The following is a 20132-nucleotide window of genomic DNA, read 5'->3' on the forward strand; positions in this document are numbered from 1 at the left end:
TGTAAGAAAAATATGTATTTTAAAGTAAAGTTTAGCTGCGGAAATTTTACCATAAAATGTACCATGTTTATACAGTAAATGTAAATGGGAAAACAGTACCATTGTTTTACTGTAAAACCTATGGTCGTTGTTTTTACGGTGTATTACTGTAAATGGAAAAACAATATTACACATTTTTTTGTTTCGTGTTTTTACGGTAAAATTCTGGCAACTGAGCTACTAGTTTTTTACCGAAATATATTTTTTACATTGTACAATTTGATGGATAAAATGCTTTAAAATTATGAGTCAAGCAGATATTTACGTACTTATTTTTGATGTTTGGAATGTGTGATAATATATTTGTTGCAATATTAGATTCAGGTTAAAATATGAAATTGCATACAGTACATGTATTTTTTTTTCTGTCAAAATAGAAAGTTGACCACATTTAGAAACAAATAGACGCATGGTAATTCCAGGCCTTTGCGGGTGTTACGAGTGTACAGGAGGAGGAGACGGCACAGACAGGAGGAGCGTTGTTTAACCCTATTTTATTTATATATATAACCCATATATATATATATACATATATATATATATATATATACATATAAATACAAAATAATAATATTAATAAACAAGAGAATGGAGTGTGACTAAATCCAACAGTGTATGGTGTGCGACTACGTGCAGGAATTAATGAGTGTCGAGCGAGAGGTGAGGAAGTTCAAGGGGGGACAAGACAAGCTCGGAGGTCCGTGCGCAGGCAGGAAGTCGGGGGCTATAGCGAGGCGTCGAAGGTCCATGTCCAGGCGGGAGGTCGAGATCCAAATGGGGCAGCCAGAAAACCAGAGAGGAACACAGGGGAGACAAGACACACAGCAGGAGGTTTGCTGCTGGAAGGACACGACACAGGACAACGCACAATGAAACACAGAAGAAGGAGAAAATACAGAGAGGGAGAGCAGGCTTACTGTACAAAACAGGTAGCTACGTTCTGGCCCGGAATGCAGGTCTGCACTGGCTTAAGAAGCCCAGGAAGCTCGTCAACGACAGGTGTGTCGATTGCTGATTGATTGCAGCCACCGGCTGAAGCAGGAGATGAGCACTCGAGGCGGGCTCCGCGGAGCTCATTGAGGAATGCGCAGCGGCATGCCCTTGTGCCGTGACAGTATTCCCCTCCTTATGGACAGCTTCCAGATGTCCTATAACTGTAACCAGAAGAACACAGAGATCAAAAGTCAAGGGAGGGTGGAGGGGTGAACTGGTGGTGGGTCGCCGGCCCAAGTGTCCCCGAATCCACCGGGGACAAATCTGGTGGCGGCGGCGAGTAATACGCCGCTGCAGCAGGCGAGGTGGGCAACCACGGAAAAGCCACCTCCTTGGCCGACGCGAGTTGCGCAAGAACCACAGCAGCCTAAGAGTTCTACGCCAACGTCCTGGGCGTCGCTGCTGTCACCGCAAAAAACGTCCATGCACTGGCAACAGAGGGCGCCGCATGCGGGCGCGTGATAGCCGCCTGTGCGGCTGGCCAGCCGGAGGTCACGATGCTGGAGACGAGGAGGATGGCGGCGTTGTGGAGAGGTCTGAGAAGTTTTATGTCTTCGGAGTCTGAGACAAGGAGGACGATGTCGTCAGAGTCCAGGACGAGGAGAACGATGTCGTCGGAGTCCGAGACGAGGAGGACGATGTCGTCGGAGTCCGAGACGAGGAGGACGATGTCGTCGGAGTCCAGGACGAGGAGAACGATGTCGTCGGAGTCCGAGACGAGGAGGACGATGTCGTCGGAGTCCGAGACGAGGAGGACGATGTCGTCGGAGTCCGTGATGAGGAGGACGATGTCGTCGGAGTCAGAGACGAGGAGGACGATGTCGTCGGAGTCCGAGACGAGGAGGACGATGTCGTCGGGGTCAGAGACGAGGAGACAGGCTGAGGAGCTGGCCGAGGTGCTGAAGCATGGGCTAGCCGTGGAGCAGAAGCGGACGCTGGCCATAGTGCTGAAGCAGGCGCTGGCCGTGGTGCTGACACGGGGACCAGTCTGGGTGCTGGTGCTGGCACGGGGACCCGTCTGGACATTGTTGGTTTTACGAGCTGAGGAGCATGTTCAGCAGCGCGCAATCCCGGAGTACTTACAAGCAGACGCAGTGTGTAGACAGAAATGGGAGAATGCACGCATTTTGGCCTAAAAACTGAGGATTAAAGTGAAGCTACAAACCCCGTTTCCATATGAGTTGGGAAATTGTGTTAGATGTAAATATAAACGGAATACAATGATTTGCAAATCATTTTCAACCCATATTCAGTTGAATATGCTACAAAGACAACATATTTGATGTTCAAACTGATAAACATTTTTTTTTTTTTGCAAATAATCATTAACTTTAGAATTTGATGCCAGCAACACGTGACAAAGAAGTTGGGAAAGGTGCCAATAAATACTGATAAAGTTGAGGAATGCTCATCAAACACTTATTTGGAACAGGCAAATTGGGAACAGGTGGGTGCCATGATTGGGTATAAAAGTAGATTCCATGAAATGCTCAGTCATTCACAAACAAGGACGGGGCGAGGGTCACCACTTTGTCAACAAATGCGTGAACAAATTGTTGAACAGTTTAAGAAAAACCTTTCTCAACCAGCTATTGCAAGGAATTTAGGGATTTCACCATCTACGGTCCGTAATATCATCAAAGGGTTCAGAGAATCTGGAGAAATCCATGCACGTAAGCAGCTAAGCCCGTGACCTTCGATCCCTCAGGCTGTACTGCATCAACAAGCGACATCAGTGTGTAAAGGATATCACCACATGGGCTCAGGAACACTTCAGAAACCCACTGTCAGTAACTACAGTTGGTCGCTACATCTGTAAGTGCAAGTTAAAACTTTCCTATGCAAGGCAAAAACCGTTTATCAACAACACCCAGAAACGCCATCGGCTTCGCTGGGCCTGAGCTCATCTAAGACTGACTGATACAAAGTGGAAAAGTGTTCTGTGGTCTGATGAGTCCACATTTCAAATTGTTTTTGGAAACTGTGGACGTCGTGTCCTCCGGACCAATGAGGAAAAGAACCACCTGGATTGTTATAGGCGCAAAGTTGAAAAGCAAGCATCTGTGATGGTATGGGGGTGTATTAGTGCCCAAGACATGGGTAACTTACACATCTGTGAAGGCGCCATTAATGCTGAAAGTACATACAGGTTTTGGAGCAACATATGTTGCCATCCAAGCAACGTTACCATGGACGCCCCTGCTTATTTCAGCAAGACAATGCCAAGCCACGTGTTACATCAACGTGGCTTCATAGTAAAAGAGTGCGGGTACTAGACTGGCCTGCCTGTAGTCCAGACCTGTCTCCCACTGAAAATGTGTGGCGCATTATGAAGCCTAAAATACCACAACGGAGACCCCCGGACTGTTGAACAACTTAAGCTGTACATCAAGCAAGAATGGGAAAGAATTCCACCTGAGAAGCTTAAAAAATGTGTCTCCTCAGTTCCCAAACGTTTACTGAGTATTGTTAAAAGAAAAGGCCATGTAACACAGTGGTGAACATGCCCTTTCCCAACTACTTGGCACGTGTTGCAGCTATAAAATTCTAAGTTAATTATTATTTGCAAAAAAAAAAATAAAGTTTATCAGTTTGAACATCAAATATCTTGTCTTTGTAGTGCATTCAGTTGAATATGGGTTGAAAAGGATTTGCAAATCATTGTATTCCGTTTATATCTAACACAATTTCCCAACTTATATGGAAACGGGGCTTGTATAACACTAAAACGCCCTCAGGAAGAGGTGCTTTAAGACATGGCTAGCTAGCTAGCGGCTAAAGTTCAGCCGCAGTCGGCAGTGTTTTAGCTACTTCTAAATCACTAATCCTCGCCTCCATGGCGACAAATAAAGTACGTTTCTTACAAGTATCATCCCTGCGGGACGAGGAATAGCTAAACATGCTTCTCTACACACCGTAGCTCACCGGCGTCACAATGTAAACAAACGCCATGGGTGGATCTACACCTGACATCCACAGTAATGATACCAAGTACAAGAGCGTATCTCGTCGATACTATTGTCACAAAATCTTTTTTCCTTTTAAAAAAAAAATCATATTATGTTTATAAAGTCAGGAAATATGTCCCTGGACACATGAGGACTTTGAATATGACCAATGCATGATCCCGTAACTACTTGGTATCGGATCGATACCTTAATGTGTGGTATCATCCAAAACTGCAGGGGCGGCATGGCGTAGTGGGTAGAGCAACCGTGCCAGAAACCTGAGGGTTGCAGGTTCGCTCCCCGCCTCTTACCATCCAAAAATCGCTGCCGTTGTGTCCTTGGGCGGGACACTTCACCCTTTGCCCCCGGTGCCACTCACACCGGTGAATTGAATGATGAATGACAGGTGGTGGTCGGAGGGGCCGTTGGCGCAAATTGCAGCCACGCTTCCGTCAGTCTACCCCAGGGCAGCTGTGGCTATGAAAGTAGCTTACCACCACCAGGTGTGAATGAATGATGGGTTCTACATGTAAAGCGACTTTGGGTACTTAGAAAAGCGCTATATAAATCCCAGGTATTATTATTATTATTAAAACTAGTGTAAAGTATCCAAACAACAGAAGAATAAGTGATTATTACATTTTTATATAAGTGTAGATAGAACATTAACAGTAAATGAACAAGTAGATTAATAATTCATTTTTACAGCTTGTCCCTCATAATGTTGACAAAATAATAGAATGTCAAATGACACAATATGTTACTGCATACATCAGCAGACTAATCAGGAGCCTTTGTTTGCGTACTTACTACTAAAAGACAAGTTATCTAGTATATGCACTATTTTATTTAAGGACAAAATTGCAATAAGAAACATGTTCAAAGTACCATACATTTTTTTGTTGAAATAAAACCAATAATGCCATTTTTTGTGGACCCCTTTAATTAGAAAAGTATCGAAAAATATCGTAATACATTTTGGTACCGAGACAACCCTAGTCAGTCCTGGTGGCTTTTTTCTTTCTGGCCAACTTCTCTGTGTTCATGTTGCGTTTCTGTGGTGTATCTATTCATTCATTTAGTAGTTTATATTAAACTGACAATAAAGTTAAAGTACCACTGATAGTCACACACACACACTAGGTGTGGGGAAATTACTCTTTGCGTTTGACCCATCCCCTTGTTCCACCCCCTGCGAGGTGAGGGGAGCAGTGAGCAGCAGCGGTGGCCGCACTCGGGAATCATAAGTATCAATAGTAGATTTTTGAACATTTACTAATTGATATTAATCGTCACATCGTGATGCATCTAAGAATTGATGTTGGCACACTCCAAATGTCGACAGAAGTCACCATCCTGTTGTTTTTTTGTATTCTGTCAACTTTTTAGATCATGAGAGAGCTGTGCGGAAGTGGGACGTCTGAACTGGATCGCTCCGGATCGCCTGTCTACAAGTCTGAGCTGGAAAAGGTGAAACTTAACGCGTTTGTGCATGTTTTAGTGAGGGTTTGTACACTTTAAACACAATATAAAGTGCTATACCAGGGGTCACCAACGCAGTGCCCGCGGGCACCAGGTCGCCCATAAGGACCAGATGAGTCGCCCGCTGGCCTGTTCTAAAAATAGCTCAAATAGCAGCACTTACCAGTGAGCTGCCTCTATTTTTTAAATTGTATTTATTTACTAGCAAGCTGGTCTCGCTTTGCTCGACATTTTTAATTCTAAGAGAGACAAAACTCAAATAGAATTTGAAAATCCAAGAAAATATTTTAAAGACTTTGTCTTCACTTGTTTAAATAAATTCATTTATTTTTTTACTTTGCTTCTTATAACTTTCAGAAAGACAATTTTAGAGAAAAAATACAGCCTTAAAAATGATTTTAGGATTTTTAAACACTTATACCTTTTTACTTTTTAAATTCCTTCCTCTTATTTCCTGACAATGTAAATCAATGTTCAAGTAAATTTATTTTTTTTATTGTAAAGAATAATAAATACATTTGAATTTAATTCTTCATTTTAGCTTCTGTTTTTTCGACGAAGAATATTTGTGAAATATTTCTTCAAACTTATTATGATTAAAATTCAAAAAAATTATTCTGGCAAATCTAGAAAATCTGTAGAAATAAATATAAATCTTATTTCAAAGTCTTTTGAATTTCTTTTAAAATTTTTGTTCTGGAAAATCTAGAAGAAATAATGATTTGTCTTTGTTAGAAATATAGCTTGGTCCATTTTGTTATATATTCTAACAAAGTGCAGATTGGATTTTAACCTATTTAAAACATGTCATCAAAATTCTGAAATTAATCTTAATCAGGAAAAATTACTAATGATGTTCCATAAATTATTGTTTTAATTTTTCAAAAAGATTCGAATTAGCTAGTTTTTCTCTTCTTTTTTTCGGTTGAATTTTGAATTTTAAAGAGTCGACATTGAAGATAAACTATGTTTCAAAAAAAAAAAAAAATGTTTTTCGTGTTTTCTCCTCTTTTAAACCGTTCAATTAAGTGTTTTTTTCATCATTTATTCTCTACAAAAAACCTTCCGTAAAAGATAAATATCATTAATTAATCAGTGTGTGAATGTGTGTGTGAATGGGTAAATGTGGAAGTAGTGTCAAAGCGCTTTGAGTACCTTGAAGGTAGAAAAGCGCTATACAAGTACAACCCACAACCCATAATTATTAATAATAACATAGAGTTAAAGGTAAATTGAGCAAATTGGCTATTACTGGCAATTTATTTAAGTGTGTATTAAACTGCTAGCCCGTCGCATTAATCAGTACCCGAGAAGTAGCTCTTGGTTTGAAAAAGGTTGGGGGACCCCTGTGCTATACACTACTGTATATCCAATAAACACAACAATGAGGTGAGGAATTAACTGCTTTATTAACAAGACAAACTGCCCTAGCGGCAGCAGCTCTACCATCATGCGCACACACACAGAAGTCCCTTTGGTGCCCTCACAAACTGATCTGAAATCACACAAATCCTTAACTTTAACAACCATATTGCTACAAGAATAAAACTTTTCAAAAGTGAAATTCAGCTTTAGCTTGTCGTCGGCGAATGTGCAGCTGACTGGAGGGGAAATGGGAGGAGGCCGAATGTGTGTGTGTGTGTGTGTGTGTGTGCGTGTGTGCGTGTGTGTGTGTGTGTGTGTGTGTGTGTGTGTGTGTGTGTGTGTGTGTGTGTGTGTGTGTGTGCGTGCGCATGTGTGCGTGCGTGCGTGTGTGTGTTTTCAATGTTGTTTGGAAGAATTTGTGTATCTGCTCTACCAATTCATGACATTTCAACAAGTTTAACTGTTTGAATATTGGATTTGTGGGTTCCCTGTATGCATTTCCAGTAATAATTCTTACGGCTTTTTTCTGCAGAGGGAAGATATGATTTAAATATGTTTTACAGGCACTACCCCACACTTCTACACAGTGCGGTAGATATGGAACAATTAGTGCATTATACAAAATATACAATGCTTTAGAAATTCTTTCACTTTGTGTAAAACAGAAATAGTTTTACATAGTTTAGCCTCTGTACCATTTATATGTGATTTCCATGACAAATGTTTGTCAAGCCTAACACCCAAAAACCTTAACACTAGAGATGTCCGATAATATCGGACTGCCGATATTATAGGCTGATAAATGCTTTACAATGTAATATCGGAAATGATCGGTATCGGTTTCAAAAAGTAAAATGTATGATTTTTTAAAACGCCGCTGTGTACACGGACGTAGGGAGAAGTACAGAGCGGCAATAAACCTTAAAGGCACTGCCTTTACGTGCCGGCCCAATCACATAATATCCACGGATTTTCACACACACAAGTGAATGCATCATACTTGGTCAACAGCCATACAGGTCACAGTGAGGGTGGCGGTATAAACAACTTTAACACTGTTACAAATATGCGCCACACTGAACCCACACCAAACAAGAATGACAAACGCATTTCGGGAGAACATCCGCACCGTAACACAACATAAACGCAACAGAACAAATACCCAGAACCCCTTGCAGCACTAACTCTTCCGGGACGCTACAATATACACCCCCCCCCCCCCCAAACCCCGCCCACCTCAACCTCCTCATGCTCTCTCTGGGAGAGCATGTCCCAAATTCCAAGCTGCTGTTTTGAGGCATGTTAAAAACAATAATGCACTTTGTGACTTCAATAATAAATATGGCAGTGCCATGTTGGCATTTTTTTACATAACTTGAGTTGATTTATTTTGGAAAACCTTGTTACATTGTTTAATGCATCCAGCGAGGCATCACAACAAAATTAGGCATAATAATGTGTTAATTCTACGACTGTATACATCAGTATCGGTTGATATCGGAATCGGTAAGTAAGAGTTGGACAATATCGGATATCGGCAAAAAATCCATTATCGGACATCTCTACTTAACACCTATGTTCTTTGAATCTCAACTCTTGGTTGAGTGCTTCTTTATCGTGTTTCACGCCATCAAAAGAGGGTTGATATTGTGAGAGTGTTCCTTGAAAACCATTGACAGGCTGAAATAAAAAAAGAAATGGTCAGGCATAAGGAAGAAGGTGAAGAAGAAGAGCATTTGAAAAGATAGTCGCTGCAATGATAGGCAAAACTTTAGAAGTGCTAATTGCGTGCCCCCAATAGATTTTATAATTTGTCTAATTTACAACAAAAAATTGTTCATGCAGTATTTATAGCCTGTTCACAGCCAGATTAAAGTTTCTTGTGAAAATGATGTAATATTTGGTTTGCAATTTTTTAATGGAAACATACCAACATATCACAAAGAATACGATAGACGTTGACTCTTGTTTGATTACTCAATTTATTATTATAACCAAGGAGAGAACTTGCTGTCGCAGCCGTATGTGACACAGAGTCGACCCGAGTCCTCCACAGTCCCCGGTGCCATTTGTGTCGCTGCCGTACTTGCCAACCTTGAGACCTCCGATTTCGGGGGGGTGGGGAGGGGGGGGGGGGGGCGTGGTTAAGAGGGGAGGAGTATATTTACAGCTAGAATTCACCAAGTCAAGTATTTCATATATATATATATATATATATATATATATATATATATATATATATATATATATATAAGAAATACTTGACTTTCAGTGAATTCTAGCTATATATATATATATATATATATATATACATACAAATACTTGAATTTCAGTGTTCATTTATTTACACATATACACACACATAACACTCATCTACTCATTGTTGAGTTAATTGTTGAATTGTCCATCCTTGTTCTATTCTCTGTCACTATTTTTCTAACCATGCTGAACACCCTTTCTGATGATGGATTCTGCTTCGTCTCCTTGTTGTGTGCGCAGTTGTGCACAGCACTCTCTAAAAGCCCTAGATGTTATTGTCACATATGCATGTACAGTAGATGGCAGTATTGTCCTGTTTAAGAGTGTCACAACATTGCTGTTTACGGCAGACGAACTGCTTTATGGTAGACGAAAACGTGACTGTTGTGTGTTGTTGCCACGCTGGGAGGACGTTAATGAAACTGCCTAACAATAAACCCACATAAGAAACCAAGAACTCGCCCTCCATCATTCTACAGTTGTAAAGTGATTGGGCAGGCACGCTGTTTATATTGTGGGAAAGCGGACGTGAAAACAGGCTGTCGACACGTCACTCAGGTCCGCATGAATTTCGGGAGATTTTCCGGAGAAAATTTGTCCCGGGAGGTTTTCGGGAAAGGCGCTGAATTTCGGGAGTCTCCCGGAAAATCCGGGAGGGTTGGCAAGTATGGCCGCTGCTGTCCGCCCGACTTGCTGAGTTGGAGTGACAGGAAGACATTGTGATAGCAAGAGGTGGCAAAATGATCGTCGACATGTGCAGTTGTATGGCCAGAAACGCAGAAACCCAGATTGTTTAGGTTGGATGAAGTCGCAGTACCACCTGTTGCCATCTTGTCCATCACTTTTTTAGTGGCCTTTTATATACATGCATATTCTAATCATTTTGTAATATTTCTTCACAGAAATTGTCATCCGACAAGCCGAGCTCAGATGGCGAAGCAACGCCCGAGAACGGACACATGGACAAGGATAACGGTACATATTATCAGTAACCAAAACTTTTTGTCAAGTTTGACCGGAATAATATGGGTTTTGTTTGTTTTTTTGATTATGTCCAGGGAAAGGCAAGAAGAATTCCAAGTCGGATCAAAAGACCGGAACAGTTGGGAAGGGTGCCGGAATTAAGATCACTAAGATCATTGGTCTGGGCAAAAAGAAGCCTTCCATGGAGGAGCAGACCTCGTCAGCGGAGGAAGACGTGCCATCATGTGGTAAGCTACGTCCTCAACAAGAAATACTACAACAGCTATAATATAATGTACAATGTGTAAATTGTCATTTCATTTTGGAGTTATCCCAATATTTTCTTTTAGGTAAGTACAGGGGTCGGCAACCCAAAATGTTGAAAGAGCCATATTGGGCCAAAAATACAAAAAACTAATCTGTCTGGAGCCGCAAAAAATTCAAAGTCTAAAATATAAGTCTTATAATGAAGGCAACACATGACGTAAGTGTCTATATTAGCTAAAATAGCCTACTATCAAAATGACTTTAAAAGTCTTATAATGAAAGCAACACATGACGTAAGTGTCTATATTAGCTAAAATAGCCTACTACCAAAATGACTTTATAAGTCTTATAATGAAGTCAACACATGATGTAAGTGTCTATATTAGCTATAATAGCCTACTATCAAAATTACTTTAAAAGTCTAAGTCTTATAATGAAGTCAACACATGATGTAAGTGTCTATATTAGCTATAATAGCCTACTATCAAAATTACTTTAAAAGTCTTATATAAGTCTTATAATGAAGTCAACACATGATGTAAGTGTCTATATTAGCTATAATAGCCTACTATCAAAATTACTTTAAAAGTCTTATATAAGTCTTATAATGAAGTCAACACATGATGTAAGTGTCTATATTAGCTATAATAGCGTACTATCAAAATTACTTTAAAAGTCTTATATAAGTCTTATAATGAAGTCAACACATGATGTAAGTTATATAAGCTATAATAAACTACTACCAAAATGACTTTAAAAGTCTTATAAGTCTTATAATTGTCAGGCTTGTCCCTGACAGTTTGACTGTGTTTTAGTTTTTTCTCTGCGTTTGTCTTAGTTTTCTGTCCAGCACTTTTATTTTGTCTTTATTTCCTACTTGTCTCCCTGAGTGCTGTGTCCCCTCAGCTGTGGCTGATTGGCACCTGGCCACACCTGGTGTCAATCAGCCAGCTGCTATTTAAACCAGCCTTCTCCTCCAGTCAGTGCTGGATCATTGTCATTTCTACTTGTCGTTGTCAGTGTAGCTGGATGCGGTAGCGGTAAGCTATATTCTGTAGCTGTTTGTAGTCAGCTGTCTTTTTGTTCCTCGTCTTCCTTCCAGTTCTTGTTTCCCTGGCATCCTGTTTCCTGTTCCTAGTTCCTGGTTTGTGTTTTTTCCTTTACTTTATGAACATTAAATCATGTTTTCCCGTATAACGCCTTCCGCCTTCTCTGCATCTTGGGGTTCGTGTCCTACAAACTCTGACAATAATGAAGGCAACACATGACGTAAGTGTCTATGTTAGCTAAAATAACCTACTAGCAAAATAACTTTATAAGTCTTATAATGAAGTCAACACATGATGTAAGTGTCTATATTAGCTATAATAGCCTACTATCAAAATTACTTTAAAAGTCTTATATAAGTCTTATAATGAAGACAACACATGACGTAAGTGTCTATATTAGCTAAAATAGCCTACTACCAAAATGACTTTATAAGTCTTATAATGAAGTCAACACATGATGTAAGTGTCTATATTAGCTATAATAGCCTACTATCAAAATGACTTTAAAAGTATTATATAAGTCTTATAATGAAGTCAACACATGATGTAAGTGTCTATATTAGCTATAATAGCCTACTATCAAAATGACTATGTGTCGCAGGCTGAAGCAAATCTTCGTTGACAGAAATGTTGAAATGTAATATTTATTCTACACATTTTTACAACATTAGAAACCATTAGTAAATCAGAGGCTACTCAGAAGGTGAGATAACTCCTGGAAATTACTGGCTTTTAATGGCCAAAGGTATAGATGTGTGTGTCCAAGTTAAAAGAAACAGCAGGCTGTCTTCTTTAAGAGATTTATTACAATCTTGGGCAAGCTAGGTAATGTTTGCTGTGGTCCGGAACAACATGGCACACAGACAACTATCTGAGATGCAGCCAATATTACATACAGATAATGTGTCATGAGACATGCAAATATAAATTATATACAAATGGGTTATACTTGTATAGCGCTTTTCTACCTTTTAAGGTACTCAAAGCGCTTTGACACTATTTCCACATTCACCCATTCACACACACATTCACACACTGATGGCGGGAGCTGCCATGCAAGGCGCTAACCACGACCCATCCGGAGCAAGGGTGAAGTGTCTTGCTCAAGGACACAACGGACGTGACTAGAATGGTAGAAGGTGGGGATTGAACCAGGTTGCTGGCATGGTCACTCTCCCAACTGCGCCACGCCGTCCCCTTGAAAGAGGATACAAGTAAAGGATATTAAATGAGCTCAAATATACCTACAAATGAGGCATAATGATGCAATATGTACATACAGCTAGCCTAAATAGCACGTTAGCATTGACCAAACATGCCTGATTAGCACGCCAACAAGTCAATGGCATCAGCAAAGTTCACCTTTGTGCATTCACGCACAGCATAAAACTTTTGGTTGACAAAATGAGACAAAGGAGTGGAAGATTTTACATTTAAACAAACTGTTGCGTCACAGTCCACACTACGGTGAGTTCAAGAACTGCCAAAATTAGTAAGTGAAGTGAAGTGAATTATATTTATATAGCGCTTTTCTCTAGTGACTCAAAGCGCTTTACATAGTGAAACCCAATATCTAAGTTACATTTAAACCAGTGTGGGTGGCAGTGGGAGCAGGTGGGTAAAGTGTCTTGCCCAAGGACACAACAGCAGTGACTAGGATGGCGGAAGCGGGGATCGAATCTGCGTTAAAATGTAATATCGGAAATTATCGGTATCGGGTTTTTTATTTTTTATTTTTTTATCATATTTTATTAACACTCATTCACACAAAAGGGTTGTTTCTTTCTGTTATTAATATTCTGGTTCCAATACAGTCTGCAAGGGATACAGTCCGTAAGCACACATGATTGTGCGTGCTGCTGGTCCACTAATAGTACTAACCTTTAACAGTTAATTTGACTCATTTTCATTAATTACTAGTTTCTATGTAACTGTTTTTATATTGTTTTGCTTTCTTTTTTATTCAAGAAAATGTTTTTAATTTATTTATCTTATTTTATTTTATTATTATTTTTTTAAAGTACCTTATCTTCAACATACCTGGTTGTCCAAATTAGGCATAATAATGTGTTAATTCCACGACTGTATATATCGATTGATATCGGTATCGGTAATTAAAGAGTTGGACAATATCGGATATCGGCAAAAAGCCATTATCGGACATCCCTAATATATATATATATATATATATATATATATATATATATATATATATATATAGTACAGTACACAGTAATGAATACACAGTTGTTCTATTAACTGTACTGTACTTGCTTTCTTACTTAAAAAAGAATAACACTTACCTTTCACTATTTGAGTAGCCTTTGTCCTGCCATTTGAGTACTGGCGAGCGATCTCTGAATCCGGGAACATATCCTTCACGGATTTGTTGAAAACATCCGCAAATGAGAACGGGATGTTGGTTGCAAGGTGGCCCTTAATACTGCGTTGCCGCCGCCTTGTGCTTCTCTGACCGTTAATGAGTGACTATATCCATTCATCCACCGTGTTATGGGTTATAGATAAACCTATGGATAACGGAGACATATATAATAGTCTCCTTTTCAGGTGAGAGGACGCTAAAGGCAGTGCCTTTAAGGCCTGCCCCCAATATTGTTTGTCCGGCTGGAAATTTTGGACATTACTACTTGCCGTAGTTTTGAAGCAATGCATGATGGGAATCCGGATGTTGTGTGTCAGTGTATTAACGTGCCGGCTGGAATAAACACACGCTGAGAAATAGCTCCGTGCCTGCCTACTTTATGGGTTATAGATAAACCTATGGATAACGGAGACATAAATAATAGTCTCCTTTTCAGGTGAGAGAGGACATTAAAGGCAGTGCCTTTAAGGCACGCCCCCAATATAGTTGTCCGGCTGGAAATCGGGAGAAATTCGGGAGAATGGTTGTCCCGGGAGATTTTCGGGAGAGGCACTGAAATTCGGGAGTCTCCCGGAAAATTCGAGAGGGTAGGCAAGTATGCACCCACTACACTCGGACCTGGCGGAGAGAATGAGCACGTTCAGTGGAAGGCTCAGACTCCCAAAACGACACAGAAGGTCCTTCATACCGACAGCCATCAGACTGTATAATGCATATGTTCATTCTTGACTGTACTTAAATGTACAATATACAAACCCCGTTTCCATATGAGTTGGGAAATTGTGTTAGATGTAAATATAAACGGAATACAATGATTTGCAAATCCTTTTCAACCCATATTCAATTGAATGCACTACAAAGACAACATATTTGATGTTCAAACTCATAAACTTTATTTTTTTTGCAAATAATAATTAACTTAGAATTTCATGGCTGCAACACGTGCCAAAGTAGTTGGGAAAGGGCATGTTCACCACTGTGTTACATGGCCTTTCCTTTTAACAACACTCAGTAAACGTTTGGGAACTGAGGAGACACATTTTTTAAGCTTCTCAGGTGGAATTCTTTCCCATTCTTGCTTGATGTACAGCTTAAGTTGTTCAACAGTCCGGGGGTCTCCGTTCATAATGCGCCACACATTTTCAATGGGAGACAGGTCTGGACTACAGGTAGGCCAGTCTAGTACCCGCACTCTTTTACTATGAAGCCACGTTGATGTAACACGTGGCTTGGCATTGTCTTGCTGAAATAAGCAGGGGCGTCCATGGTAACGTTGCTTGGATGGCAACATATGTTGCTCCAAAACCTGTATGTACCTTTCAGCATTAATGGCCCCTTCACAGATGTGTAAGTTACCCATGTCTTGGGCACTAATACACCCCCATACAATCACAGATGCTGGCTTTTCAACTTTGCGCCTATAACAATCCGGATGGTTCTTTTCCTCTTTGGTCCGGAGGACACGACGTCCACAGTTTCCAAAAACAATTTGAAATGTGGACTCGTCAGACCACAGAACACTTTTCCACTTTGTATCAGTCCATCTTAGATGAGCTCAGGCCCAGCGAAGCCGACGGTGTTTCTGGGTGTTGTTGATAAATGGTTTTCGCCTTGCATAGGAGAGTTTTAACTTGCACTTACAGATGTAGCGTCCAACTGTAGTTACTGACAGTGGGTTTCTGAAGTGTTCCTGAGCCCATGTGGTGATACCCTTTACACACTGATGTCGCTTGTTGATGCAGTACAGCCTGAGGGATCGAAGGTCACGGGCTTAGCTGCTTACGTGCAGTGATTTCTCCAGATTCTCTGAACCCTTTGGCGATATTACGGAGCGTAGATGGTGAAATCCCTAAATTCCTTGCAATAGCTGGTTGAGAAAGGTTTTTCTCAAACTGTTCAACAATTTGCTCACGCATTTGTTGACAAAGTGGTGACCCTTGCCCCATCCTTGTTTGTGAATGACTGAGCATTTCATGGAATCTACTTTTATACCCAATCATGGCACCCACCTGTTCCCAATTTGCCTGTTCACCTGTGGGATGTTCCAAATAAGTGATTGATGAGCATTCCTCAACTTTATCAGTATTTATTGCCACCTTTCCCAACTTCTTTGTCACGTGTTGCTGGCATCAAATTCTAAAGTTAATGATTATTTGCAACAAAAAAAAAATCTTTATCAGTTTGAACATCAAATATGTTGTCTTTGTAGCATATTCAACTGAATATGGCTTGAAAATGATTTGCAAATCATAGTATTCCGTTTATATTTACATCTAACACAATTTCCCAACTCATATGGAAACGGGGTTTGTATATATACGGTAATATATTTATATTATTCACATGTGTATAATGATGTATAATATTTATTGTCTATTGTGAGCGAACTGTGGTGCTGAATTTCCCCCAGGGATCAATAAAGTACTTTCTATTCTATTCTATTCTATTCTAAAATCACTCATGCACAGAAAAATGCTCGTGGGGTCACACTCTTCAGCCTTCCCGGTGATGTTTCCCACCTAAATATGTCATAATGAATACAGTTGCTCCTCCTCCTAGTTATTAATGCCAACTGCCACCTTTTAGACTAGACTTCCTTTTTTATTGTCATTCGAATTTGAACTTTACAGCACTGATAAGAACGAAATTTCGTTACATAAGCTCATGGTAGTGCAGGATAAAAAAGCAATAAGGTGCATATATAAATAAATAATTATATATAAATAGTATATAAATATATATATAAAATAAATAAATATATATAAACAAATAAATGGATTACTGTACAGATAAATATATTGCCTTTTTCACATGTGTCCACGTTTATGGATGTATGTTATATTGTCTTTTTTATTCCAGCGAGTTAATCCATTTTGGGGGGAGTTGAGGGGATAATTTAATTATGATGTTTTATAATAGAAATAGACAAAACTGTAAATGCTCACACATCCACGAGTACATAGAAGTGCTAACTTGTCAGCCACTTCTCCGATAGACTCCTTTTGTACACTCCTCGCACATTAATACTTCAAAAGGCAACAGTAATTCTGTTTATATAATCAACGCAATTGCTCCTCTTGGCTGTATTTAATGATGACCACCATGTCCTCCAAAGGATACCTGAACGTGCTGTCCAATAACCGGTGGCGGGAGCGTTGGTGCCGCCTCAAAGACAACCAGCTGCTCCTCCACAAGGACCAGGACGACCTGAAGAGCCACATCGCCTCCTTGCCCCTACGAGGCTGCGAGGTCATCCCAGGCCTCGACCACAAACACCGCTTTGCCTTCCGCTTGCTCCGCAACGGACAGGAAGTAGCCGTACTAGAGGTATGTATTCTGTATAGTGGTGCAATGATACGTACATTGGTTTTAAAGGGAAACATTATCACAATTTCAGAAGGGTTAAAACCATTAAAAATCAGTTCCCAGTGGCTTATTTTATTTTTCGAAGTTTTTTTCAAAATTTTACCCATCACGCAATATCCCTAAAAAAAAGCTTCAAAGTGCCTGATTTTAACCATCGTTATATACACCCGTCCATTTTCCTGTGACGTCACATAGTGATGCCAACACAAACAAACATGGGGCATAGAACAGCAAGCTATAGCGACATTAGCTCGGATTCAGACTCGGATTTCAGCGGCTTAAGCGATTCAACAGATTACGCTTGTATTGAAACGGATGGTTGTAGTGTGGAGGCAGGTAGCGAAAACGAAATTGAAGAAGAAACTGAAGCTATTGAGCCATATCGGTTTGAACCGTATGCAAGCGAAACCGACGAAAACGACACGACAGCCAGCGACACGGGAGAAAGCAAGGACGAATTCGGCGATCGCCTTCGAACCAACGATTGGTATGTGTTTGTTTGGCATTAAAGGAAACTAACAACTATGAACTAGGTTTACAGCATATGAAATACATTTGGCAACAACATGCACTTTGAGGGTGCAGACAGCCCAATTTTCATCAATTAATATATTCTGTAGACATACCCTCATCCGCGCTCTTTTCCTGAAAGCTGATCTGTCCAGTTTTGGAGTTGATGTCAGCAGGCCAGGGAAGCTAGGGTCGATATTCTTCTCTTGATCATCTTCGGTGGCATAAGGGACGGTGTGAGCCAAGACATCCAGGGGGTTTAGCTCGCTCGTCTGCGGGAACAAACTACCGCCATTGCTTGTCGTGCTACCGAGGTCCTTTGTCCCTGAATTGCTCACACACTCCGGCAGATTCAATGGGGGTCTGGCGACAGATTTCTTTGACTTTATCGTTGGAAATGCATCTGCTTTGAGTGTCGCAGGATATCCACACATTCTTGCCATCTCTGTCGTAGCATAGCTTTCGTCGGTAAAGTGTGCGGAACAAACGTCCAATTTCTTGCCACTTTCGCATCTTTGGGCCACTGGTGCAACTTGAATCCGTCCCTGTTCGTGTTGTTACACCCTCCGACAACACACCGACGAGGCATGATGTCTCCAAGGTACGGAAAACAGTCGAAAAAATTGAAAATAACAGAGCTGATTTGACTCTGTGTTTGTAATGTGTTTGAGAAAATGGCGGATTGCTTCCCGATGTGACATCATCGCTCCGAGAGCGAATAATAGAAAGGCGTTTAATTCGCCAAAATTCACCCATTTAGAGTTCGGAAATCGGTTAAAAAAATATATGGTCTTTTTTCTGCAACATCAAGGTATATATTGATGCTTACATAGGTCTGGTGATAATGTTCCCGTTTAAGGTTTCATGAATTTTTGCTACAGTAAGGGAACAAAATGTGAAGCATGAAACTGCTTCAGATTTAGCCGTCAATTCTAAGTTTTTTTTTGGCGGGGGGGGTTATGTTGTTTTTTTGTTTGTTTGTTTTCTGCCATTTTTGTCAAAGAAAACTATGTTTTTTTATGGCAAGATTTTGCACCAAAAAATTTTTTTCAAAGTGGAATATTTGATGTGATGTAATCGGAGCCTTGGATAGGTCAATAATTCATAATAACATTGATTTTGATTCAATATTATGTTTTGAGCATTGACAGTTTTAAAGAAAAAAATCTACTTTGTTTTATTAGTCAACATTGCAACTTTTTCTAAATTACATTTCACTTGTAAGCTTTTTCTTCCCACTTTTGATATGTTTTTGTTTATTTTAATAGTATTTTTAGGATGTGCCGTGGGCCTTTAAAACATTAGCTGTGGGCCGCAAATGGCCTCCGGGCCACACTTTTGACACCCCTGCTGTAGATAATAAAAAATTAAATCTGACAAGTCTATAGATAAAAAGCAGAGCCTGGCGATGCATGCGCGCACAGTCAGCATCTCTGCTTCATTAAACAATGACGGTGATGACGTCATTGTCAGGGATGCGAGCGACACTTGCTAACTTGCCATGAGACTCGTTTTGAACACTCCTCGCATATTAACACTTCAAAAGGCACATATTTGCCCCGTTTGTTGACCTGCAAAGTATGCTTTTGGGGTGGAGTAGTCTGGTCGGGTGCTGGTTAGCTTGAAGCTAACGGCTAGCATGTCTCCATCCTCGAACGATGTCGATACAGCGGGAGATAAAAGTGAAGTTTCCATGGACTCACAAAGACTCAAACAAGTCATTTACTGGAGCCATGGCACAGGATGAAGTTAAAAAAGGTTGACTTTACACTCACCTTAGTGTTTACCATGAAGTCTTTCTTTTGACAGCCCCTCGCGGTAAAGTTGTCAGAGTGCAAACTGAGGCAGTATTTGTGATTAGGGATGCCCAATAATATCGGACTGCCTATATTATCGGCCGATAAATGCTTTAAAATGTAATATCGTAAATTATCGGTATCGGTTTCAAAATGATCGATATCGGTTTCAAAAAGTAAAAATGTATGACTTTTTAAAACGCCGCTGTGTACACGGACGTAGGGAGAAGTACAGAGCGCCAATAAACCTTAAAGGCACTGCCTTTGCGTGCCGGCCCGATCACATAATATCTACGGCTTTTCACACACACAAGTGAATGCAAGGCATTCTTCATCAACAGCCATACAGGTCACACTGAGGGTGGCCGTATAAACAACTTTAACACTGTTACAAATATGCGCCACACTGTGAACCCACACCAAACAAGGATGACAAACACATTTCGGGAGAACATCCGCACCGTAACACAACAGAACAAATACCCAGAACCCCTTGCAGCACTAACTCTTCCGGGACGCTACAATATACACCCCCCCCCCCCCCCCCCCCCCTAACGCCCCACCACCACTACCACCACCACCACCACCACCTCAACCTCCTCATGCTCTCTCAGGGAGAGCATGTCCCACATTCCAAGCTGCTGTTTTGAGGCATGTTAAAAAAAATAATGCGCTTTGTGACTTCAATAATAAATATGGCAGTGCCATTTTG

General features: G+C 40.5%; 1 protein-coding gene across 3 annotated transcripts in view; it reads left to right on the forward strand.

Annotated features, from left to right (window-relative positions):
* The window catches only part of afap1 (actin filament associated protein 1), a 243923-nt gene that overhangs the window by 177811 nt on the left and 45980 nt on the right, over positions 1–20132 (forward strand). For all 3 annotated transcript variants that reach the window (XM_061961210.2, XM_061961209.2, XM_061961211.2), the window contains exons 7-10: positions 5370–5450; positions 9989–10061; positions 10145–10297; positions 16864–17075. In XM_061961210.2, the coding sequence (XP_061817194.1) occupies positions 5370–5450; positions 9989–10061; positions 10145–10297; positions 16864–17075 (519 nt within the window). The remainder of the gene's footprint in view (positions 1–5369; positions 5451–9988; positions 10062–10144; positions 10298–16863; positions 17076–20132) is intronic.

Source organism: Nerophis lumbriciformis, linkage group LG05, assembly GCF_033978685.3.
Source record: "Nerophis lumbriciformis linkage group LG05, RoL_Nlum_v2.1, whole genome shotgun sequence".
Taxonomy (NCBI): domain Eukaryota; kingdom Metazoa; phylum Chordata; class Actinopteri; order Syngnathiformes; family Syngnathidae; genus Nerophis; species Nerophis lumbriciformis.